We start from the raw sequence: 27561 nt of genomic DNA on the forward strand, positions 1-27561 counted from the left end.
GAGAGCTTATTTTCAAAGAATTTATGACATTTGAAACATTATGAATATAGAAAGGACTCAGCATCTCCAGAAAGGTTTTTTTTTTTTTTTTTTTTTTTTTTGAAATTCGGTTTCATGTAGTGAGGGGGGCTTATATGAGATTACAGTGAAAGTCATTTGACATAGGAATCAAGGGATAGTATTAAAATGTAGAGTGGTAGAATCATGATTGTGGGCAATTACGTAGTCAAGTGAATAGTTGAGTTCAAATGTGGTACATGACACTTACTAGCTATGTGATCCCGGTCAAGACCCTATTTGCTTCAGTTTCCTCATACGTAAAATGAGCCAGAAAATAAAATGGCAAATTATTCAGTATCTTTGCCAAGAAAAGCCCCCAAAAGGGTCATAAAGAGTCGGAAACAACTGCCAAAAAACTAAACAACAAAAGCATTGTGATTGGGGGAGGAGCATAAAGTAGACAGTTATGAAACTGACATGTTAAAATGCAGGGAAAGAAAGAGTCATCCCTCAGACTCAGGAAAAATCAGGCTCAAGTGTCATATACGAAAATAATTCAGTTCCATTTCCTAAAATATATTTAAAAAAAAAACATTTGATGAATCAGATAAGGAAAATGGAATTTAATTTTAATTTCAAATTGAAATTTTAAATAATAGATAAAATTTTAAAATCTTTTTTTATTTTAAAAATATCTTTTAAATAAAAAATTTTAAATGGTCTTAAAATTTACCAAGTTCTTTACAAAGTGGTTGCTTTATTTGAACCTTACAACAATCTTGTGGCATAATCAACTACAGAGATTATTAACCTCTCTTTTGCAGATGAGAAAACAAGGTTTAAAGAGATTAAGGCACTTGCTCATAGTAAGCCTAACCCAGTTACTTCCTCTTGCCAAGTCCCATATCATCTGATAAGTTTGCTGCCTCTGGTAAGCATTGTTCTTAACTTTTAAGGCTAACTGAAATTTAATAAAACCTTAAGAATATAATTATAGTTATAATATAATAATTATATAATTATATGTTATGTTATTATAAAATATGTCAATATACAATGTATATAATAATATATAATATTGATGAGGGCAGGGTACTGAAGGAGAGATGTGGCAAGAATGGGTGAGAGTTTCCTTGTTACTCCAAGGCATGGGTTTGAAGGGAAGGAAATTCGCTTACTCAAAGTCTGTGATAAAAAGGCTTTAGTTGTTAGAGAGACACCAAGAGAAAGACTTCTTGGCAGGCAATATCATTCTCGAGAGAGAGAAGTTATTTGCCAAGAGACATTTTCTGATGACCTATTTTATACAGGAATCTAAGAAATGGCATTCTGTATGCAAGACCATTTGAGTTTGTCTATGAAAAGAGACATTCTCTGAAGACTCATCGTCCTGTCTCCAGAGGATGTAAGACCATTTGAGTTTTGTTGGTGACTTTACATTACAGGGCTATCTCAGGTCAGAGTTTTGCTCTCATCAATATAATTATAATATAATATAATAATCATAAGTGGCTTTAACATTCCTCTAGTAAAACTTTCATTACAGGAACCAAGATGGTTCATTCTGAACAGATGGTTGAATTTGGTGGTTTTGGAATTTTGCTTACTGCATTAATATCAGTGAGGTATAATTGGTTTCAGGCCCTGGTTGAGCATAACCTGGCTGTGTGACTTAGAACCAATCACTTAATTTGTCTCAGCTTCATCCTTTGGGGAAATAATGCTTAGTACTATGTTCTGAAATTCTGAGTCTGATGGGGGTTGAGGTCCCTTTAAGATTCCTTTCTAATTGCCCAACCCATGGCTGACCTTGATTCACAAATCCTGGTCAAAGGCACCCTTTGAATATCCAAGCCCAGCCCCACAATCTGCTGGCTTCCCCCAGCCCTCATCTGATCTGATCTAACCTAAAAGCCCGACAAGAACTTGAGGAGTACCGTTCATCATCTTCTAGGTATAAAAGAAACAAGCCAGAGCGCTCTCTTTTCAGGAGCCCTCCCACTAACGCATGGTATCATTCCAGCCATGTAAGGGTTCCTGCCCGCCCAGCGGCCACCTTTGGCCCTGGTGTCTTTCTAACTGAGTTTTACTTCCAAATTTCTATAATAAACCTTTTATTTAGCAATCTAGGTTTTTGGGCCTGTAAATTCATTTATAGGGGACACCGTGCCTCATGAGATTATCTTACTATCTATGTGCCCAGAAATGGGGTTCCCCCTTTCCTTTCCCTCATTAAGTCCAAGTATGATAAAGATAGGAAAAATACTACCTATTTACCATAGATGAGAGTTGTCTTGTTTTGAAGGTATTATATATACCCCCAGGACACTTATAGTGTTACTGCTTTTATCCCTCTACTATAAGATAAGCTCCATGAAAATGTGTCTTTTTAAACTTTCTAGTTCCCCAAGATGCCAAGTTAGTGCTTTGGATCCAGTAAAATGCTAACAAAGGGAATATTGAAGATAAATCCTAGTGCTACAGGACACAGACCCTAAGATTACTGAGAGAGCTTTTGTGTAGTAGACTAGGTGTAAACAATGTCATTTCTCTCTGTATCACAGAAGTCAATAAATATGGGCTCTTTCTAGGATGTCTCAAAGGATTGGAAGCATTTTTTAAAATGAAGAAAAGGGAAGGAGAGAAAAAATAAACAAAAGAAAATATTTGTATGCTTCTTGAAAGCAGGAAGCTTCCTTCCTCCCTCCCTTCCTTCTTCCCTCCCTCCCTCCCTTCCTCTCTCTCTCTCTCTCTCTCTCTCTCTCTCTCTCTCTCTCTCTCTCTCTCTCTCTCTCTCTCTCTCTCTCTCTCTCTCTCTCCTTTTTTTTTTTTAATATAAACATAAAAATATTTATATCCCCATTGTGTAGGACACTGCCTGGTACATTCTTAGCATTTAATAAACACTAACTGACTGACTTGGCAAGATTGATGAATTATCAACCACCATTTCCTTAGGTAACACTCAGAATTACCTCAGCTATAGAGTGTCATTTCTCTACAGGAATACATATGGTGTGTCTCTATCATTTCTTTCATTGTTTGCTCTCCTCACTTTGGTACAGCAAGTGTATAAAATGCTGGAATTAAAAGTTAGGAAAACTAAATTCAAATTCCACTTCAGATACTTTCTGGTTGTGTGACCCTTAGAGATGTTACTTTTGAAAATCAGGAAATAATAGCAGAGTTGTTGTATGTATGTATGTATGTGTGTGTGTGTGTGTGTGTGTATATATATATGTATACATATATATGTATACGTATATATGTATACATATATATATACACACACACACACAAAGATAGATACAGAGAGAGAATATTGAGTAGATATAGACAGTAGTAGGTAAGAAACCCTAACCTTAGTGTGGTTCTGTTTTAATAATCTGTCAGTGAGTCTAAAGTCTTCTAGCTTTATAATCAGTGATCCCAAGGATCCCCTTTTAGAGTGCTTTTGTTCTAACAATCTAGCCTGCAATGATTGTAGAAGTCTTCTGGCCTAGTAATATAATAATATTTCTTCCCTTAGACTTTAGGGAAGAAATCCTAAGACTCTCTAATCTTAGAACTGTTCTGACAATGTCAATGATTGTAATGTCTTCTGGCCTTAGGATACTTCTAGATCTGTTAGTCAGTGATAACCAAATTCTTGAAGCCACTCCTCAGTTTTACCTCTAGGCCATAAAATTAGCATATCAATGACATGAAGAACTGGATAAATGTGTCTCCTTTCTCTTGTTCCTTTGCTACATTTTTTTTTTAAACTTAGCCCACTTCAATTGGTGTTGCAATTACAATAAACTTTGTCCCTTGACTTGGATATGGGTTCAAGCCTGCAAATTCTTGCCAGATACTGGTCTGTGACCCCAATCTTTTGGGGTTCCTTCTGAATCTCAACAGTACTATATAAACAGAGAAGCAGAATATTTCAGATCTGGAAAGGAACATTTAATTTAACCCACCCCCCTCATTTTACAAATGAGAAAGTTAAGATCCAGTGATTAAGCCACTGACTGGTCTAAGGTCATATCATATAGCTTGCTAATTTTCCAGCCAGGAACTGAAACCAGGATTGTGATTTAGAGTAGGATTCTTCCTATTATATCATACTGACATAAAGAGTGTCAGCAGAATTCTAAAATAACCACAGCGATTTCAATCTTTAAGACAGGGAAGGGAAGACTGTTGGTATGGAACCTTTCAATGAGTGGATCATATGCTGACATTAACTAAACCACAGTCAAATTAATGGCCCAAGAAACTGTTTATCTCAAAGAATTTACACTCTTGACCTTAGCAGCAGAAATTTCTGGCAACATATTGTCTAAATATCTGCTTATTCATTAAGTAGATTATATCAAGATTCTAGAAGGCTTATTTCTTTCCTTTATGTAACCATGGCACGTTCCTTTATTTCCCAATATCTGAGCTTTTAAAAATTCAAAAAGTCATTTAAAGTTTGTTTTTTGTTTGATTTTTGTTTTTTACTCTTAATAGTCTGATAGTATACTAGACATGAACTCAGAAGTATTTTACTTTTAAGCCTCTGAAACTTATTAGCTGGTTAACTATGGGCAACTTATGTTATTTTCCCACTCCTCAGTCTCCTCATCTGCAAAATGGGGTTAACAAGAGCAGTTACTTCACAGGACTTTTTTCAGACTCAAATGAGATAATGTTTGCAAAACACTGTAAACTTTAAAGTACTATGCAGTATCCCAAAAGTCCTTAATAACTTAAAATTGCACAAAATTTTTTGGGATATTTTGTGTAATAACTAATCTTTATATTGGATTTTAAAGTTTACAAAAATGCTCAATATCTCTATTTCCATAAAGGTTATTTTTAGATATGTAGGTATATCTATATATCTATTGATATCAATATCTATAAGGCACTTTATACACCTTAAAACAAGATATTTATATCTATAAGGCACTTTGCAAACCTTAAAGTATTATTTATTATCTAAATAATCTATATTTAAATTTATATACACACATAGTTCAGCAAGGGTCGGCATATACATACATAAAAATGCACATATATGTGTGTATGTTTGATTGAAAAGCATTGTTAACCTTAAAACAATCTATATATCTAGTCATATATATAAAGGCTACTTTATAGATAGACACATATATCTATATATCATCTCTCTATAAAGCATTTTATAAATCTTAAAACACACACACGTATTTTTTTTCTGTGTCAGGATATATACATAAATATGTATTTTAGGGTTAGCAAGGTGCTTTTCTATCTATCTGTGCATTTATATCTAATTTGACTCCCATAGCAATACAATATTATTATTCACACAATTTTACAGATAAAAAAATGAGTTTGAGAGAGACTTGATTAGGGTCATGACTACATCAGGATTCAAATCCAAAGCTTTCTGACTATTAAGTCTTACACTCTTAACTATTATGCCACATAATTGCTTCTATGTAAATGTCAGTTATGTAACCAGAAATAAGAAAAATCATTATTTAGTCTGCTGTACCAAAGGAAGAAAGTAAAATAAAACAAAATAAAAATCCAAGTTCATAAGAAAGTACAGTAGAATTTCCTTATTGATTAGTTGATCTCAAGCAGCTCTTTCCTATAGTCCATAGTCTTACCATGTTTTGAATATTTTTCTTTGAGTTGTTTTAATTTATATATTTAAAAATAATTCCATAAACCTTATAGATAAAACCAATTCTACTCTTTATGTAGTATCAGGGCTTCATCTACTGCACATGAAGCTTTTAGCTAACATCTGCATGAGTATGGTCCCAGCTGTGGCTACTAGAGAAGAAATGTATGTGGACCTGGAATGTACATATTGTGTACCAAGATATGGCAAATTTTTATAAAAACCCTAATGTCCTTCATTGACATGTATCACTTCATTAGTAACTAAGCTATATAATTTATTTATTATATTTGTTAAAAGGAAGTGAAAATATTTATTTTAATAGTTTCTGATTTCAGTTCCCATTGATATCTGTAAATACAAACAGATGTATCTAAGGAAATGTTAGCTTTGTTCCTTTTGTCCAACCTGCCCCTGTCTAGTTTTTTCCACTGGTGCATGATTAATCTTTCTAAAGCACCGATCTAATAGTTTCACTGCTCTGCTGGAAATTTTTTAATAGCTTCCTATTGAGTACTCAGCATAAACTCTTAACGAGTCACTCAAATTTTTTAATGATTTAAGATACATATACCTTATTTCCTGCTCCTCTTCTTATTTTTTCCTTCCCCCATTTCTTTGCTCATGTCATAATCTCCTCAAATATTTTCCTCTGAATAATTTTTTCATCCTTTTAGAAACTTCTCCTTCCATGAAGCTATTCTTGATATCTTTAGCTTAAAGTGAGTACTTTTAGTGCTTTCAACCAGAGTACTGATAGTAAAAAATGTTCCCATTCCCTGACAGGTGATGGATTTGAGATTCAGGAAAAAACACATTTTTAGATAAACCAATGTGGGAATTTGTTTTGTTTGACAATATAAATTTGTTACAAAAGTTTTGCTTTTCTTTATTTTTCCTATGGAAAAGGTGGGAGGCAAGTTGTTTTCTCTCTTCCCACCCCCATCCCCCCACAATGACAACAGAACAAAATGAAAACCAGAAGGAATCACAGAAAAGTTATAGGGTCAATTTATATTCATATATGTATATACATATATATATATACACACACACACACACACACACACACACACACACATACATATATACATCCATACATACATGCAGACTGAGAAAGAATGTAATCATTTTGTTGTTGTTTAGTCATTTTTCAGTCATGTCCTACTAGTGACTTGTTTTGGGATTTTTTTGACAAAGATACTGGAGTGGTTTGCCCTTTCTTTCTCAATCTCATTTTACAGATGAGGAAACTGAAGCAAACAGGATTAAGGTACTTGCTCAGCCTCACACCTTTGTAAATGATCAGATTTGAATTCAGGAAAATGAGTCTTACTTACTTCAAGCCTGCTTTATCTCCCATACCACCTAGCTTGTTTTAAAAGAAAATCAAGACCTATACAACAGGGATTTGCAGTTTCATGTATAATCCTTACAATGTATATGGAGATTCTAATCTTATTTGGCATTAAGTTCAGAAAAAAGGAAGAAATTATTGATTGTTATTAAGTAGTGAGAGACTCTATTCTTTGCCATAGAGTTATCTATGCAAATTTAGTTATGCAAGGGTTAGGGTGAGATCAGAAACAACCTCCTCAGTGGCTGGAGACCTCCTGGAGGAAAAATGCTTCTTTCCAAAACCTTTCAACCAATCTTTCCATTTTTTCCTATTCATTGTCACTTGGTCCTCTAAATGTTGATTTATTCTTCTAATCCTCCCTCCTATAGCAGGATAATTTTCCTTCCTTTTCATATTTAAGTTTTACTATTAACTTATTTAGTATTAATTTATTAAATTTTTTATTCCACATCTGTTTCTCCCAAACCTCACTCTAATCCCACACTGATTTTGCCCTTGTAATAAAGATAAAAACATTTTATCAAAACCAGAAGAAATGGCTATGCCTAACATTTTATAGCACATTTCACATTCATAATTCCTTACCTCCCTATTGATATAATAGAAGTAAATTTTGTGTTCTAATATTGTTCAGTATCATTTGAAAGATTTTCTTCCTAATTACTAGTTTTCCTTCCCAAACTATCTTATAATTTAACCACTTCATGTATTTGATTTGTATTTATAGATAACTATTTTTATCTATTTGTGGATGAGTATTATCTTTTCTTCCTCCCCCAAATTAGAATTTAAACTCTTTGGGAGTAGAGATTATTTCATTCTTTGTACTTATATCCCCAGTGCCTAACAGTGTCTAGATACATACTAGGAACTCAAATGCTTGTTAACTGATTGATCTTTGGGTTTCAAGGACAAAGAGAGGAAAAAAAGAGAATAGAGATGAAAAGCACAATGAAAACATAATACAAGAGGATAAATCCTCTTGGATTAGAATACTACTTGATGTTGTCCTCAAAGCTCCCCAAAATAAGTATGTGCACAACTGTACTCCAGTACAATTTTCCTACTCCTATTTACATTTAGTAGTTCAAAAAATGGTTTGTAGCATTAACAAGCCAAATATTTATTATATTTATAAAAATATTTATATTTATAAGCATTTTTATTTATCATTATAATACTTGTAAGTATCAAATTTGTGCAAAATATTGTGCTAAGTTCTGGAATCGGAAAGACAAAAATGTCACTCCCTGCCCTCAAAAAAACTTATATTCTTTGGGAAAGATGTGGCATATTCACAGGTAAATACAGTATAAATACACTGAAGTAAGCTAGTGAGAGATAACCCAATTAACTTTTTTTTTTTTTTTTTTTTTTTTAGTTAATCCCTGACTTACCCAGTTCACTTTTGAGTGTGTGATCATGAGGAAGAATTGAATGTGAATTCCGTATATTTCCTCCTCCAACAAACCAGTTCACATTGGGATTCCAACGATTTAAAAAGCCACAAAGATGATTTTCTTCAAAGTCACACTCTATAATTAGGTGGGGGGGGGGGAGGTGAAGAGCAGAAAAAAAACATATCAACAAAGATCCAATCACATCCCAGTGCATCTATAGTCAGAACCTAAAGGGAGGTCTGGCCTCATGTATTTACATGGTTAGATTGCTCTGTTCTTTATCCCACTGAGATCATCATCTCAAAATTGTCCATGTTAGATTTCTTAAAAGTACCAGGTTAGTAAGAAAGAAATAAAATAGATGACAGTCTCCAAAGTCAACAGCATAGTAAAATAACTAAAATAATTGGTCTCTGAATCAGGTAGGTTTAAATTCAAGGCCAATTTCTGATTCAGGCTGGTTTATGACTCTGGGTCAGACACCAAAATTATCAGTTTCTCAGCTAACTGCCTAACACTACAAGTTGAAAAATAACTTAATGTGAATTGATGGAGGCCATTCCTAATATCAGTGAAAACACATTTGGGGTTCTTGGACTCCCAATTTCACTCCATTCCCCCTTTTCACTTCTGGGCAGGAGTTTTAATAGGAAGAGTGCTGGATTTGGAGTTAGCAAGAGCTGGGTTCAAATCCCACCTCAGACACTTGCTGTCTATGTGATCTTAGGCAAAGCATTTAATTTTTCTTGACTCAGGTTCATAATTTGTAGATAATAATAATAATAATAATAATAATAAAGGAGCTGGATTCTATAGCCTCTAAAGTCTTTAATAGCTCTAAATATATGATTCTTTGATTTATGACTACTAGATATAAATGGATGATTATAGGGAGCTCCCATACAAACAAAAATCATAGGTCTCTGATATATTGATGAAATCACTGAATGTTTCTAATAGAAAATATTTCATGTAATCTCAGAGGGAAGACACTAGACATATACGACCAGTTCATAGTGTTAAAACAAAAGAGGAGGGAGTTACTTTTAGATTCCTGAGGAAGTTAACAGATTTGGAGTCAGAGAAGCAAAGTTAAGTGTCATTTACCTGTCTGTATGATCTTGAGACCTCTGGGTCTCTATAATTCAGTCATTTTAAAAATTGTAGCTGATTCTTTATGATCCCATTTCTTTCTTTTTTTTTTTAAATTATAACTTTTTATTGACAGTACATATGCCTGGGTAATTTTTTACAACATTATCCCTTGCACTCACTTCTGTTCCAAGTTTTCCCTTCCTTCCTTCTACCCCCTCCCCTAGTTGGCAAGCAGTCTTATACATGTTAAATATGTTATAGTATATCCTAGATACAATATATGTGGGCAGAACTGAACAGTTCTCTTGTTGCACAAAAAGAATTGGATTCAGAAGGTAAAAATAACCTGGGAAGAAAAACAAAAAAGGAGGTAGTTCACGTTGATTTCCCAGTGTTCCTTTTCTGAGTGTAGCTGATTCTGTCTAAGATTGATCAATTGGAACTGAATTAGATCTTCTCTTTGTCAAAGATATCCACTTCCATCAGAATACATCCTCATACAGTATCGTTATTGTATATAATGTGCATAATGATCTCCTGGTTCTGCTCCTTTCACTTAGTATCAGTTCATGTAAGTCTCTCCAAGCCTCTCTGTATTCCTCCTGCTGGTCATTTCTTACAGAACAATAATATTCCATAACATTCATATGCCACAATTTACCCAATCATTCTCCAATTGATGGGCATTTTCTAGTTTCTAGCCACTACAAAAAGGGCTGCCACAAACATTTTGGCACGTAGAGTCCCTTTCCCTTCTTTAGTATCTCTTTGAGATATAAGCCCAGTAGTAACACTGCTGGATCAAAGAGATGCAGTTTGATAATTTTGGGGGCATAATTCCAAATTGCTCTCCAGAATGGTTGGATTCGTTCACAACTCCACCAGCAATGCATCAATGTCCCAGTTTTCCTGCATCCCCTCCAACATTCATCATTTTTTTTTTTCTGTCATCTTAGCCAATTTGAAAGGTGTGTAGTGGTATCTCAGAGTTGTCTTAATTTGCATTTTTCTGATCAATAGTGATTTGGAACACTCTTTTATGAGTGGAAATAGTTTCAATTTATGATCCCATTTCTTGACAAAAATACTGGAGTAGTTTGCCATTTTCTTTTCTAACTCACTTAATAGATGAGGAAATTGAGGCAAATAGTGTTAAACAACTTACCCAATGTCATATACCTAGTAAGTATCTGAGTTTGACTTTGAACTCAGATTCTCTTGACTTCAAGCCCAGCACTCTATTTACTGCCCAGCTGCCTCTGGGACTCAGTTTCCTCAATTAGAGGGTTTGTACTAACTGATCTCTTCATTCCCTTCCAGATCTAAATTTATAGTCTCATGATTCTTTTGAAAGTTGAGACAGAAGTATCATGAGAAGCAAGGCATACATTTAAAAAATTCTTATCCTCTCCCACTAGCACTGAGAGAGAGAAGAGGTGAAAAGACCTTTGACTAATCAAGGGAATTATAACTAACTGTGGGAATTATAGAAGAGATGGAGAAGACTAGAATGTCTCAAATCAAGCAAAGGGAAGTATAAAACTACTTAACTGTGAAGAAAAAGGAAAATTATGTTTATAATTATTTTATTCCCTTTAAATTTAAACCAGCACTAGGAGTTCAAGAATGAGAAATGAGACTTCAGAAATTTGTGCTGATATTGTTGATATTTATGATGAGGAAGAAGGGGACACTGAAGAGTATAGGAGATACTTAGAAGGTAGGGTGATGATGTCTATTTTTCTCAGCAGTTGGAACAAAAGGCTAAGTGTGCAATGCTAGGAATTCTTATTATAACTTGCAGATGTTAGGCAATGACTGTTACATTATAGAAGCCACATCAGTTTTTCTTCCTTTCCATAGTTTAGTACTCTGAGGACAATAAGGACAAGTCTTTTGAATATAGACAGAAAAAAAAAAGCCACAAAACTTTAAGGCATTTTGCAGAGATTTTCTAGAGGCCAAATTCATAAAATGAAAAAACAGAAAGGAAATTAGAGATCTAATCTCTAAACAATTTTACAAATGAGAAAACTGATGCCCCTGTTAGTGAAGCGGTTTGCTCAAGATCACACAGCTGGTTAGTGTCAGAGACAAGACTTGAACCCAAATCTCTTAACTTCTAGTCCAGTGTTTTCCCCTTCCCTAGCTGCCTTCCTAGACTTTTTCAACTCAAGAGTAAGCAGTGTCTGCCTAGAACATTTCTCCTGGCAACAGTAGATTTCCAGCAAACATTGAAACAGGGGAAATGAAAAACCACTTACCAATACAATATCCAGTCATCATCTTAATTTCAAAAACTGCAATACTGGCTATAGTTCCTTGCCCCAGTATACCTTCTATTAATATCTGTGTAACACATGGAAGAGGAAGAGAATTGTTTATCTAAATCATGTTTCTATGATCACCCTTTCAATTCCTCAATAATTTAGCCATAAGGCTCTTCATTAACGCAAGACAAAATACTTCCATTAATCTCTATTTAGTTATTGTTTGAGATATCATTACTCTTACTCTAAAGAATGCACATGGAAAGGTTCTGTGCTTGAGTGTGAGAACAAGCTGTTGTTAATATCACCTTCACTCTTCTATGAAAAAAGACAGAGGTAGTATATACCAATCAAGGTCATTTATTAGATGTAAGAAAGGACAATATCAATTAATGATGATAATAATAATAACAACACTTCTATATCACCAGCTATGTGTTAGGCAAAGTGCTAAGCACTTAACAAATACTATTAACAAATATTTGATTTTCAGAACAACTCTGCAAAGTGGGCACTTTTGCTATCCTATTTTACAGATGAGGAAACTGAGGCAAATAGAGTGAAGTAACTTGCTCAGGGTCACACATCTAATGTGTCTGAAGAAATATTTGAGCTGACTCCTGAACAGACTTCCGGACTACAGACCCATTGCTCTATCCTCTAAATTGCCTAGCTGGCCATTTATAGGATCATGGGTACAGTCTCAGATGTCTCAGAAAACATTTAATACAACTCCTTCATTTTATAAATGAAGAAATTAAGTCTCAGGGACATTAGATGGCTTATCCAGGGTCACATAGATAGAAAATAGGGCAGGATTTGAATTCAAGTTCTCTGATTCTAGAGGTACCATTCGTACCACCAATTGTCACAATAGTCAACTCTAGCTGAAATCACAGTTTAACCAGCTTGGGTAATAAAAGAAGACTAAACTTTACTATTGAAGGCTGTCTATCAGTTAATTTTTAAAAATCTTTTGTCAATACTGTTATTTTTTCTGCTTATTTTTTTAATTAAAGCTTTTTATTTTCAACACATATGTATGGATAATTTTTCAACATTGACCCTTGCATAGCCTTGTGTTCCAAATTTCCCCCTCTCCTAGGTGGCAAGCAATCCAATATATGTTTGATACTGTTTTTAAACATAGGCATAACTTCCCAATGACTTTCTACTCTTCTTACTTCTGGCAATATAGCTTCTCTTATAAGAAAGAATATCAACTAAGCAAAATAAATCAGTAAATTGGTTATGTCTAATGATGTTTCATTCTTTACTTATCTATAATGTACCACTAATACAAATGAGAGAATGGAGACATTTTCCCAAGATTTCACTTGACGATATGCTTGGCCAATGTATTATTAATTGAAGTTTTTTTGTACTGTGTGTGTGTGTGTATGTGTATGTGTATGTAGTCATTTTCAGTTGTACCTGTCTCCAGCTCATTTTACATGTAAGGAAACTGAGGCAAACAGGCTTAAGTTTAAGTGTCTTTCCCAGAGTTGCATAGCTAGTAAGTGTTTGAGGTCAGATTTGAACTTTGAAGATGAGTCTTCCTGACTCCAGGCCTAGTACTCTATCTACCGTGCTACCTAACTGCCTGAAAGAGATTGAGCATGATACATTATCATGATCATTTGTATAAACTATTCTGAGTTGGGCTCACTTCATTTTATATCAATTCATATACATCTTTCCTCGTTTTCCCGAGTTCTTCAATTTTGTTGTTTCTTTCATAGCAAAATAATGTTCTGTTCCTTTCATATGCTACTGTTGGTTTTATCAATCCTCCATGAATGGCTGATCATTTTGCTCTAATTTCCTGCAATAACAAAAAGTTCTGCTACCAATATTTTTATGTATTTGAGACCTGTCATTCTGCCTTTTATTTCCTTGTGATATCTCTGGGTCATTGGAATATACGTAGTTTAATGCCTTTCTTATATAATACCATCTCCACCAACAGTATGTGAGTATGCGTGTCTTCCTATGGCCCTTCCCACATACAGAATTTTTTTGTCTTTCTCCATCTTTGATTATCTGATAGGCATTAGGCAAAAGCTCAGAATTATTTTACTTGCCTTTTTCTTATTATTCTTGATATGGAAATAAATAATTAATTTCAGTATCTCAATGGTTTTTACTAGCTCTTTAGAATCAGAAATGTAAGTAGGGGAAAAGGGGAAAGAAGACAAATAAAAACTGCTTCCTTGAAAATCTGTGTCCTTAAGACACTTTCTCTCACTAACATTATACTTTTCCAGGAGTTATATCAATCTATTTATTCATTCTAGGGATAGGTTAAGCAAGAATAGGGATAACTAAAAAGAACCATTTGGCCTGCATCTAAGAGTAGAAAATAAGAGAAACTCGAAGCAAATGAAAATTTCGAGAGTTTCTGTTAACAAGCAAAAGTATGTTAGTAAATGTTTAACAACTAGCTCTCTTGTCATGTCCAAGATATATATGTTCATATTGAAAATAAGTGAAGCTGGCTCCAGAATATCTCAAGCAATAAGTAAAATTTTAGAAAGACAGTAACTTTAGAATTTTAAATTTCTAGGTTAAATTTTTAAAAGGTAAGTGACTGATAGTTAAATAATGATAGGCTGATTAAGTATCTAGATAGTCTATGGCAGTCAAGAGGCAAAAGATGGGACATGATAGCATCAGGGAGTTGATCAATGAATGTTAGGGATACAGTTGCAGGTACTAAGGTCTAAGAATAAGACTTCAAATCTAGTTCCAAAAATATAAGATATGACATAGAAAGATTGGGATTCAGGAACAAGAGGGTAAGCTGAGTTATACAACTGGAGTTTGATAAAGGAGGGTTATAGAACAAGTTATTAAGGAACAAAGGAGTACATTTATTTGAAGTAACCTGTAGCTCAAAGTAGCACCAACAACAAAGTTGGTCTGGGATCAATCTTTGGGCACAATTGGTCCCAAAGTATGAGAAAAGGCTAAGGAAAAGTTTGTGTGAGCCCAACTCTGGGGTATAAAAGACTGGAGAGGAGGAAGAAGAATGATTAGAAGGGGCATCCTTTGTCTCACTCCCTTCTTTAACCTTTCTAGGGAGAAATTCTAAGTATCTGAAAAGGACATATACTCTAGAATATGAACATATATTCTACATGTGGTTCTTCCCAAAATACTTACATTTTACCTTTTAAAAATAGTTTTATGTATCATCCTAAATTTATAGCAAGTAATTATATAAAAGAGATATATATGTATACATTAGCAATAATAAAATCAAATTATAAGAAAAATGAAAATACTTGTAAAAGCCCATTGCTTGCTTAAACTCAACTTGAGACAATTTACAAGCTTGTTAATATTTGAAAATCCTATTAAGTAGGTGAAGAGGTGGTCTAGCAAAAATCTAATTTAGGGAACACAATATAATTTTTTATTACTAATCTTTCTTTATGGTGTTTCAAACACCTTCCCTCACCCCTAAACAAATTCCCAACATAGGAAAACACCCATTATGTCAGAAATTTTAAGCAAGATTCTAGGAGTACAGGAAACATACATAAAGAAATTTGTGCTTTATTTCACTTACCTTGAATTTCTTAGTGCTATTTCGTAAATCTAGACTAGCTATGAGCCAGCTATCAGAAGACTCCTTGGTTGACCACAGCAAATGATCAAAATTTTCTCCTGCTGACCTAATATAGAGATTTAGCTGGCTGGGGATGGATGGAAATGGTGAAGATGTGGTAATCTGATAAACTAGCCGAAGGCAGCTCCATTCCTCTGCCTGCAGGTCAGGACTCAGCAGGACTGCTTTCTCCCCCTGCTTGGCAAAGGTAGAATCCACATAAATATAATGACCTAGAAATAAAAAAAACCAGTTTAATATATACAACATGAGAAAAGGAAGTGTAACATGTTTAAATACTAAAATATTAGCTAATATTTATATAGCATTTAATGTATATTATCTGATTTCATCCTCACAATATCCCAGGGAAGTAAATGCTATTATAATTCTCATTTTACATAAAAGAAAACTGAGGCAGACAAAGGTCAAGTGATTTGCCCAGGATCACATATCTAGTAAAGATGGGAGGCAGGATTTGAACTCAAGTCTTCCTGACAGTGATGGCAGCTAAGTGGTGCAGTGGAGAGCACTAGGCTTGGAATCAAGAAAACCTATCTTTATGAATTCAAATCTGACTTTACATGCTACTAGTTGTGTGACACTAGGCAAATTATTTAACCCTTACTACTTTAGTTCCTCATCTGTAAAAGTAGCTACAGAAGGAAAAGGGAAAGTACTCCCATTATATTTGCCAAGAAAATCCTAAATGGAGTCACAAAGAGTTGGACATGACTGAAATGAAATGCTTCCTGACTTGAAGTGTAGCGTTGATAATAGTGGTTGGCATCCAAACATCTCTTAGAAGGAGAATAGAACTAGATTGGAACTATCAATACTCCTGAATTTTTCTAGTTTAGATATAACAGTGACCTGAGTTACAAGGGTACAGGGCATCTAAGCTGTCCCTGACTAGCATTTGTAGACATTATATAAGACATCATCATGATCTATGTGTACTTTACAATAATATTCAAGGATCTCTACAGATATATGAATAATACCCATCCCAGATTAGTAGTAGGAATTTGATCAAGTGACCTTTGCAGCCTTATGTTTTAATTCATCTGGTCATCCAATGAAGACACTTGTATCTAACGTAGTGTATAGTGTCATTATAAGATTTAAATGGGTTTAACTAAATCTATTTATTCTGAGTATCCTAAAGACTTTGTGAGATACAAAAGTTGACCACAGAACCATCAGCACGAGTTTACACTTTGGAGATTATTCACTATCATAGAGGAAATGAAGCCCAGAGCAGCCAAATGATTTGCCCAGTCACAGAACAAGTTGTTACTCTTTTTCTTTTGTTCTGGAAGAGGACTGTGACATCAGTGAGGTAATGGTATGACATATAAGTGAATTGGATTTAAGTGAAGAAGTGTAAAGTTACCAGATGCACTTTCACCTCCAGAGCCATCTAGGTCCACTGCCAAGATATAGATGAGGCCACCTAGTCTTTTTAAGCTAAGGTCTTTAACAAGTTTCAGTTTGACTGAGGCAATGCCCAACCAATGATTAAGACTGTAAGAAATGAAGCAAAGAATTATATTATAAAGAGGCAGTTATAAAAACTATTTGGTACCGGCTAAGAAATCAGTGGATCAGTGGATCAGTGGAATCAAAAAGTAGTATAACAAACTAGACATAGATCAACATCTCACATCCTATACTGTTGTGATAGGGGTACCACCCGCCAGTGGCTGCTAGAGGTCTAAATCAGATCTGTAGAATGGATCTCTTATGTGAGAGGATGATGATGATGATGATGATGATGATGATGATGATGATGATGATGATGATACAAGGAGATTTCTCAATCATCTGTATTCTCTGATCTCTCTCCTCTGCCCTATTGCCTCCAATGTATTTCATTCCCAATCCACAAGGAACAGGCTGCTTTGCAACTCCTTCAAGAGTTATGATTCACAGCAGTGGAGGCTCCTGGAGAATTGACCTGCCCGTTCGCTTAGGCATGGTCCTTAACACTATACCAAGATAAGGTTGAAATGGTTTCATGATTTAGACATAATAGATTGATAAGTAAATTAGGAGAGCAAGGGATAATCTACCTGTCAGATTTTTGGAGAAGGGAAGAATTTATGGCCAAAGAAGAACTAGCGAACAGTATGAAATGTAAAATGTGTAATTTTGATGCACAAACAAAGCCAATACAGTCAAGATCAGAAAGGAAGCAGAAAGCTGAAAAACAATTAGTGTAGCCAGCATTTCTGATAAAGGCTTCATTTATAAAATATATAGAGAATTTTTTTCAAATTTATAACAAGTCATTCCCCAATTGGTCAAAGGATATGAACAAACAGTTTTCAGATAAAGATATTAAAGCCATAAAACAAAGCTCTAAATCATTATTAATTAGAGAAATGAAAATTAAGACAACTCTGGGGTACCATTTCATATCTCTCAGTTTGGCTAAGATGACAGAAATAGATAATGATAAGAGCACCCTCGTACACTTTGCAGCCCGTTCACAAGACAGCTGCCCCCATATACCTATCCCCTTCTGCAGAGGAAGCTGGTAATCTCCTTGCTTTGAAGGCACATCCTATAGGTTTTAAAAATGAGTAAAAAATTTAAAAGGACGATTGATAGCTTCTATATAGAAAGAGCAGGTTTGCAACCCCAAGGAGACTAATAGCAGACAGTATCCAGATAATACCCTGAAGGGGAATGTTACCTGACTCCCATCACATAACTCTCTCCTAGAAGAGACTATTAAAAACCTGAGAGAGTTAGAAGAAAAATGGGGAAAGGAAAGAAAAGCTATGCAAGAGAGTAACAACATCCTGAAATGTGAATTGAAAAAGATAAAGAATTCATAAGGAAGTACAGGGAAACAGAATTTGTGAATTGGAAAAGGTTAAAAAATCCATGGAAAGTAGGATTTGTGAATTGGAAAAGAAAGAATTCCCAAGAAAGTAGGATTTGTGATTTGGACAAAAGAAAATAACTCACTAAAAAAATTATTGAAATGGAAAAAAATTCCATAGAGCAAAACAACTCATTCAAAAACTCAGTTGGACATATACAAAAAGAAGCAAAAAAAGCAATTTAAGAAAATAACTCATTAAAAATCAGAACTGAATGAACAGATGTGAATGATTAATTGAGACAGCAAGAATCAGTCAAGGAAAACCAAAAAAATGAAAAGCTGGAGAAAAACATCAAATATTTACGTGGAAAATCAACAGACCTGGAAAATAGATCTAGGAGAGATAATATGAGGATTATTGGACTTCCCAAAAATCATGATAAAAAAAGAGCCTAGATTCTATTCTAGAGAACTGCCCAGAGGTAATTAGAACCAGAAGGTAAAAATAAACATTGAAAGAATTCATCAAACACCACGGAATATTGTGGCCAAACTTCAGAACTATCAGACTAAGGAAAAAAAAAATATTATGAGCAGCCAGGAAAAAACAATTCAAATACCAAAGTGCCACAATAAGGTCACTCAAGATCTGGCTGCCTCCACCTTAAAGGATCGAAGGGCCTGGAATCTGATATTCCGAAAGGCAAAAGAACTTGGAATGCAGCCAAGAATAAACCACCCAGCTAAGTTAAGCATTTTTCTTCCATGGAAGAAGATGGACATTTAATGAAACAGATGAATTCCATTTGTTTCTAAGGAAAAAACCAGATCTAAACAAAAAAAATTCATCTCCAACCACAGGACTTAAGAGAAGCAGAAAAAGGTAAAAGGAACTCTTGAGAACTGTATTTCTGTTGTGCATATACATAAAGTCCACATGTATAATTTAATTTTACTGATATAACATGAAAAAAGGGAAGTAGAAATGGAAAGGGGATAATGTCAGAAAAAGGGAAAAGGGAAGATAAAAAAGAGGGAAACTACATCCCAGGAAGAGGCAAAAAAAAAAAAACTTATCATATCTGAGGGAATTTAGAGAGGGAGAGGAACATTGTGTGAACTGTACTCTCATCAGAATTGGCTCAAAGAGAAAATAATTGACATATTTGTTTTACAGAGAATTCTCTCTCACCTCATTAAAAAGGGGGAGAAGAAAAGGGAAAAGGAAAAGAGTAATAAGGGAAGGGTACAAGAAAGAGGAAGGGATTTAAAGGGAGGGGAGAGGGATACTAAAAAGGGAGGGTTGCGTGATGCAAGTGGGGCCCATAAATTTAATACTGGGGAAGGGGTTCAAGGGTGGCAAGGAGAAAAAAAGCATAATCTGGGGATAATATTATGGCAGGAAATACAGAATTAGTAATTTTAACTGTAAATGTGAATGGGATGAACTCTCCCATTAAGCAGAGGCGTATAGCAGACTGGATCAAAAGTCAGAACTCTACATTATATTGTTTACAGGAAACACATTTAAAACGGTGAAATACATAAAGAGTAAAGGTAAAAGGCTGGAGCAGAATATATTATGTTCAAGTGAAGCTAAAAAAGCAAGGTTATCCATCCTTAGATCAAGCAAAAGCAAAAATTGATCTAATTAAAAGAGATAAGGAAGGAAACTATATCGTGCTAAAGGGTAGAATAGACAATGAAGCAATATCAATATTCAACATATATGCTCTTAGTGATACAGCATCTAACTTCCTAAAGGAGAAGTTAAGAGAGTTGCAAGAAGAAATAGACAGCGAAACTATAATAATGGGAGATCTCAACCTTGCAGTCTCAGAATTAGATAAATTAAACCACAAAACAAATAAGAAAGAAGTCAAAGAGGTAAATAGAATATTAGAAAAATTAGGTATGATAGATCTTTGTAGAAAATTGAATGGTGGACCCACATTTAACACCACATACTAAGATTAGATCAAAATGGGTCCAAGATTTAGGCATAAAGAACGAAATCATAAATAAATTGGAGGAACATGGGATGGTTTACCTCTCAGACTTGTGGAGGAGGAAGGAGTTTGTGTCCAAGGGAGAACTAGAGACCATTATTGATCACAAAATAGAACATTTTGATTACACCAAATTAAAAAGTTTCTGCACAAACAAAACTAATGCAAACAAGATTAGAAGGGAAGTAACAAATTGGGAAAAAATTTTTACAGTTAAAGGTTCTGATAAAGGCCTCATCTCCAAAATATACAGAGAATTGACTTTAATTTATAAGAAATCAAGCCATTCTCCAATTGAAAAATGGTCAAAGGATATGAACAGACAATTTTCAGATGATGAAATTAAAACTATTTCCACTCATATGAAAGAGTGTTCCAAATCACTATTGATCAGAGAAATGCAAATTAAGACAACTCTGAGGTATCATTACACACCTGTCAGATTGGCTAAGATGACAGGAACAAATAACGATGAATGTTGGAGGGGCTGTGGGAAAACTGGGACACTGATGCATTGTTGGTGGAGTTGTGAAAGAATCCAACCATTCTGGAGAGCAATCTGGAATTATGCCCAAAAAGTTATCAAAATGTGCATACCCTTTGACCCAGCCATACTACTACTGGGCTTATACCCCAAGGAACTACTAGAGAAGGGAAAGGGTCCTGTATGTGCCAAAATGTTTGTGGCAGCCCTTTTCATAGTGGCTAGAAGCTGGAAGATGAATGGATGTCCATCAATTGGAGAATGGTTGGGTAAACTATGGTATATGAATGTTATGGAATATTATTGTTCTATAAGAAATGACCAACAGGAGAAATACAGAGAGGCTTGGAGAGACTTACATCAACTGATGCTGAGTGAAACGAGCAGAACCAGAAGATCATTATACACTTCAACAATGATACTGTACGAGGATGTATGCTGATGGAAGTGGATTTCTTCAACATAGAGAAGAGCTAATCCAATTCCAATTGATTAATGATGGACAGAACCAGCTACATCCAGAAAAGGAACACTGGGAAATGAATGTAAACTGTTATTTTTACCTTCTGAATCCAATTCTTCCTGTGCAACAAAAAATTCGGTTCTACACACATATATTGTATCTAAATTATACTGTAATATATTTAACATATATAAGACTGCTTGCCATCTGGGGGAGGGGGTTGGGGGAGGAAGGGAAAAAATCTGAATAGAAGTAAGTGCAAGGGATAATGTTGTAAAAAATTACCCATGCATATGTACTGTCAAAAAATGTTATAATTATAAAATAAAATAAAAAATTAAAAAAAAAAAAAAAAGAAAATTGAATGGTGATAGAAAGGAGTATACTTTCTTCTCACCAGTTCATGGAACCTATACAAAAATTGACCATATATTAGGACATCTCAAAATTAATTGCAGGAAGGCAGAAATAGTAAATGCTTGCTTTTCAGATCACATGCAATAAAAACTACATTCAACAAGAAGTTAGGGGTAAATAGTCAAAAAAGTAATTGGAAACTAAATAATCTCATCTTAAAGAATGATTAGGTGAAACAACAAATTATAGAAATAATTTCACTCAAGATAATGACAACCATGAGACATCATACCAAAATTTGTGGGATGCAGCTAAATCAGAAATGATATGATGGTATACTTAGAGAACCCCAAAGATTCCGCTAAAAGGCTATTAGAAATAATTAGAAATATTAGAAATAGAAGCAAAGTTGCAGGATAAAAAATAAATCCACATAAATCCTCAGCATTTTTATATATTTTATATATTACCACCAAAATCCAACAGCAAGAGATACAAAGAGATATTCCATTCAAAATAACTGTTGATAGTATAAAACATTTGGGAATCTATCTACCAAAGGAAAGTCAGGAATTATATGAGCAAAATTACAAAACACTTGCCACAAAAATAAAGTCAGATTTAAATAATTGGAAAAAATATTAAGTGCTCTTGGATAGGCCGAGTGAATATAATAAAGATGACAATATTCCCTAAACTAATCTATTTATTTAGTGTTATACCAATCAGACTCCCAAGAAACTATTTAAATGACCTAGAAAAAAATAACAAAATTCATATAGAAGAACAAAAGGTCGAGCATTTCAAGGGAATTAATGAAAACAAAAATGAAGGTGGCCTAGCTGTACCTGATCTAAAACTATATTATAAAGCAGCAGTCACCAAAACCATTTGGCATTGACTAAGAAATAGACTAGTTGATCAGTGGAATAGGTTAGATTCACAGGACAAGATAGTGAATAAATATAGCAATCTAGTGTTTGACAAACCCAAAGATCCCAACTTTTGGGATAAGAATTCATTATTTGACAAAAACTGCTAGGAAAACTGGAAATTAGTATGGCAGAAACTAGGTATGGACCCACACTTAACACCACATACTAAGATAAGATCAAAATGGGTCCATGATTTAGGCATAAAGAACGAGATCATAAAGAAATTAGAAGAACATAGGATAGTTTCCTCTCAGACTTGTGGAGGAGGAAGGAATTTGTGACCAAAGGAGAACTAGAGATCATTATTGATCACAAAATAGAAAATTTTGATTACATCAAATTAAAAAGCTTTTGTACAAACAAAACTAATGCAAACAAGATTAGAAGGGAAGTAACAAATTGGGAAAACATTTTTACAGTTAAAGGTTCTAATAAAGGCCTCATTTCCAAAATATACAGAGAATTGACTCTAATTTATAAGAAATTAAGCCATTCTCCAATTGATAAATAGTCAAAGGATACGAACAGACAATTTTCAAATGATGAAATAGAAACTATTTCCATTCATATGAAAGAATGTTCCAAATCACTATTGATCAGAGAAATGCAAATTAAGACAACTCTGAGATACCACTACACACCTGTCAGATTGGCTAAGATGACAGGAAAAAATAATGATGAATGTTGGAGGGGATGTGGGGAAACTGGGATACTGATGCATTGCTGTTGGAGTTGTGAACGAATCCAACCATTCTGGAGAGCAATCTGGAATTATGCCCCAAAAGTTATCAATTTGTGCACACTCTTTGATCCAACAATGTTACTTATATACTTGGGCTTATATCCCAAAGAGATACTAAAGAAGGGAAAGGAACCTGTGTGTGCCAAAATGTTTGTGGCAGCCCTTTTTGTGATGGCTAGAAACTGGAAAATGGAGAATGGTTGGGTAAATTGTGGTGTTATGGGATATTATCGTTCTGTAAGAAATGACCAGCAGGACGAATACAGAGACACTTTTAAAGATTTACATGAACTGATGCTGAGTGAAATGAGCAGAACTAGGAGATCATTATACATTTCAATAACAATACTATATGAGGATGTATTCTGATGGAAGTGGATATCTTCAACAAAGAGAAAATGTAATTCAGTTCCAATTGATCAGTGTTGGACAAAATCAGCTACACCCAGAGAAGGAACACTGGGAAATGAGTGTAAACTGTTTGCATTTTTGTTTTTCTTCTCAGGTTATTTTTACCTTCTGCATCTAATTCTTCTTGTGCAACAAGAGAACTGTACGGTTCTGCACATATATATTGTATCTAGGATATACTCTAACATATTTAACATGTATAAGACTGCCTGCCATCTAGGAGAGGGGGTGGAGGGAGGGAAAGGAAAAGTCGGAACAGAAGTGAGTCCAAGGGATAATGGTGTAAAAATTACCTATGCATATGTACCGTCAACAAAGAGTTATTTTTAAAAATACTGGGGTCAATTCAAATATAGACTTTGAGATATACTGACAGTATATCCCTGGGCAAGTCATTTATCCTTAGTGCCTCAGGCACTGAGTAGTAGAGCTGACACTACCCTGTCCTATTAGAGGTGTTTCCTCACTGGATGTACTTTAGATCTTAGTTTCTTAAACTGGGTTATGACCCCATATAGGGCCATGTAACTGAATGTGGGGAGGTTGAAAAATTATGATTATTATCAGCAAATGTTTGATTTGTATGTCTATTTTATACCTATATACTCAGGGTTTTGTAAAAATTTTTAAGTGAAAAAGGATCATAAATGGAAAAAGCTTAAAAAGTCCTGACTTAGACCAATGAAATCACAGGCCTAGTGGAGAAAACACCTGTCCCCAGACACTTGCTACCTTGACATTATAGTCTTGACCTATACAACCTGACTTGTAAATCTGCTAATTTTAAAAGTATAAATGTTGACACTAAAAATTCAATAATCAGTTCCCTACATCTATATGAACTGGTTCTGTCTAGCACACTGTTTAACAAATTATTTTCTTATTCTCCTTCTCAATAATTATAGTGTTCAGAAAGTTGAATGTCTGGGAATTATACCTATAGCAGATGGATATAGGGTTTATTAGAATACAGAGTGGTATGATAAAAGAAAGGAAAAGGATTATTTTGAACTTTCTTTGTAATCCAATCACACTTATGTGCTTGGTAAATGGTAAGCATTTAATTAATGTTTGTTGATTGAACAGCAAAAAGGGTATCATATTTCTAACTATATTGCAAGGTTTAAAAATTATTAATTATGAGATTGTTTAAGCACATGGATTATATCTGCTTGGAACTCTCCTTGCTTTCTAATGAAATCTTAAAACATTTCCCTCATATATAAATTCTCTTTAAATCTGGCTTTATTATACATTGGTAGCATTGTTCTCATAATGTTAAATAACCTCACAAATATAAAAATATTTGCATTATTTGAAGTACTTTGATAATGAAGGGATTTTAATTCTATTTACTTAAGAGCTATTATTATATCTGTATCATAAATTGCTGCTATTAAAATACCCTGAATATAATTCACTTGCATGCCTGAGATTTTTCTAAGTGCATACTTTGCAACAAGCACAAAAGTATTTATTAGAGATAATACATCTGTCCAACCAACTGTACCTCCCTAACAGAAATGGTGGTCTTCCTTAGCTATTTTTAGCTTCACATTAGACTAAGTAGCAACCCATTCAGTTTTAAGACCATGGGAGGATTAAGTAAAGCAATATTTTCAATAATCATAACACTCACTGCTACAATAAACTATCTTTTCAATGCCAGTATTCTCGGAATTATGCTTTATGGCTGTGAGTTGTAAAATATTATTAGCATCTCAGAAGAATCATGAATATAGGTGACCTAAAAAGGAGTCAGGCTATTAGTAGATTTTAACAGAGTGCTATAGTAACTTTCATGTAAGAAGTGGCATAAAAATGCATTATAAGGGTCAAAGATAAAATGTGGATAATATGGACAGTTTAAGGGTTGCCAAGGTACCCATGAAATATTGAAAGAACTTATACATTAGGTGGTTCTGCTATGGACAAAAATATTAGTAAGAATAAGAAAAGATGAAAATATTATATGTGATTGGGTTTTAATCTTTACCAGTATAGGGGAAAGCCACTGTATAAGACAATAGCTAAGGAAGACCACCATTTCTGATAGGGAGGTACAGTTGGTTGGACAGATGTATTATCTCTAATAAATACTTTTGTGCTTGTTGCAAAGTGTGCACTTAGAAAAATCTCAGGCATGCAAGTGAATTATATTCAGGGTATTTTAATAGCAGCAATTTATGATACAGGTATAATAATAGCTCTTAAGTAAAAAAAAGATATTAAACTCTAGATCATATATAAAGATCTTTCTATGCTGTATATTGATTTTGTTTTAAAAACATAATATTATTGATGTTTTGTTACATTTGTTAAATATTTCCAAATTATATTTTAATCTGGTTAAATCTGCGTTTGGGGATGTTGTGGGCTGAATGTGGCCTGTGGGCCATGTGTTTGATACCTTTTGATACCATTGATTCAATGAAGACAGAACGGGGTCCAGTAAACGCTCCCCAAACCAATAGGATTTCTAGAACTTTAGTAGTTGCACTCGTCTGTAAAAAACAAAGCTTATGACATAATTATCATAGATGAGTTGTGGCACAGTAAGAAGAATATGCTGGATTTATAGTGAAGAAGACCTAAATTGGAATCCTGTTTGCCTAAGACACTTACTAATTCGATTATTCTGCATTTTCCTTACTGCAACAATAAGAATAATAATAGCACTTACTTCCCAAGATTGTTGTGAGGATAAAATAAGATAATATTTTTGTACATAATTCTGTAAATGTTAAAGTGCTATATAAATGTTAGCTATAAATATGATTATTATGACTTGATGTGGTGAAGATAATCTCAAATCCTAGTTTATACATAGATACACACAGTCATCTCTTCATTTCATATGATTGTGTCATATTTAAATTAATGATTCTGTTAACTGTGTATCAATAAACTTTTGGTTTATCTGAAACATTCTAACCCACTGATTTCTATGCTCTTCTGTGACAATAAATCAAAATATTAATTTTTTATTGGGTCATCTTAACAGTTGTGATTCTCCTGAGACTGTGATTTTATATAAACTTCTCTTCCTTTAAGCATGTACATTCTCTCCACTCCTGGAAAGTTAAATAGCACTACAGAAAAACAAGAAAAATATAATATAAATATATAAAAAAGAAAAAAAGATTTTACAAGTCCTAGAAATCATGTGTGGAAAGGGTGATCACTTCTAATAGAAGTCTAGGGAAGATTACAAAACACAGTGTTAATGAAATATTGACAGGAGATGGAAAATTCATTTGTTATTTAGGGATTTTAAACAAGTTTAGAAAAAAGAAAATGTCAATTTACACTTATATATCAATTTAATGTTTACAAGACCCTTTCCTCACAATAACTCTGGAAATATGTTACCGCAAATACTAGTATTTTCATTTTATGAGCTGAGGAAACTTACAGACCTAAAGATATTAAGTTATGGTATTAATAAATGGCAGAAATAGGACTTGAAGTTAGTTGCTTTCGCTCTAAATGCCAAACTCTTTGAATTATGCTGTTGTTTTTTAGAAGTGGGAACCTTTCCTACCCCTCCCCAAATAAACAAACTTGTAAGCAGTCAGAGTCCTTAAACAAAATTTCAAAATTACCTTGACAAAAATGTTGCAAGATATAGCTCAAGATCAAAAAATGAAAGGATCCACAGTTTTTTTGATATGTACAAAATACACACATATATCATGAATACTTTCTTCAAGAATATCTTCAAAAGGCACTGGACACAAAGAGTACTAAACAAAATTACAAAGAATGATGATATCTTAGGAGGTAGAGAGACTGGACTTGGGATTTCACTTATATAGGGAACTTTCCAAATAGGACATTCTCTTTACCACTGTAGACTGATGATTTTTTTTTTTTTTTTTTGCAAAGTAGAGTCTTAAAAAATTATCCAGAGCATTGAAGGTTTGACCAGATTCACAAAGT

General features: G+C 34.0%; 1 protein-coding gene across 1 annotated transcript in view; it reads right to left on the bottom strand.

The window, feature by feature from the left end:
- The window catches only part of MAMDC2 (MAM domain containing 2), a 238542-nt gene that overhangs the window by 106778 nt on the left and 104203 nt on the right, over nt 1–27561 (bottom strand). The window contains exons 3-5 of the mRNA XM_074280715.1: nt 15344–15615; nt 11764–11848; nt 8402–8539 (exon numbers count right to left, since the gene is read on the bottom strand). Coding sequence (XP_074136816.1) covers nt 8402–8539; nt 11764–11848; nt 15344–15615 — 495 coding nt within the window. The remainder of the gene's footprint in view (nt 1–8401; nt 8540–11763; nt 11849–15343; nt 15616–27561) is intronic.

Source organism: Sminthopsis crassicaudata, chromosome 1 (genome assembly GCF_048593235.1).
Source record: "Sminthopsis crassicaudata isolate SCR6 chromosome 1, ASM4859323v1, whole genome shotgun sequence".
NCBI classification, from domain to species: Eukaryota; Metazoa; Chordata; class Mammalia; order Dasyuromorphia; family Dasyuridae; genus Sminthopsis; species Sminthopsis crassicaudata.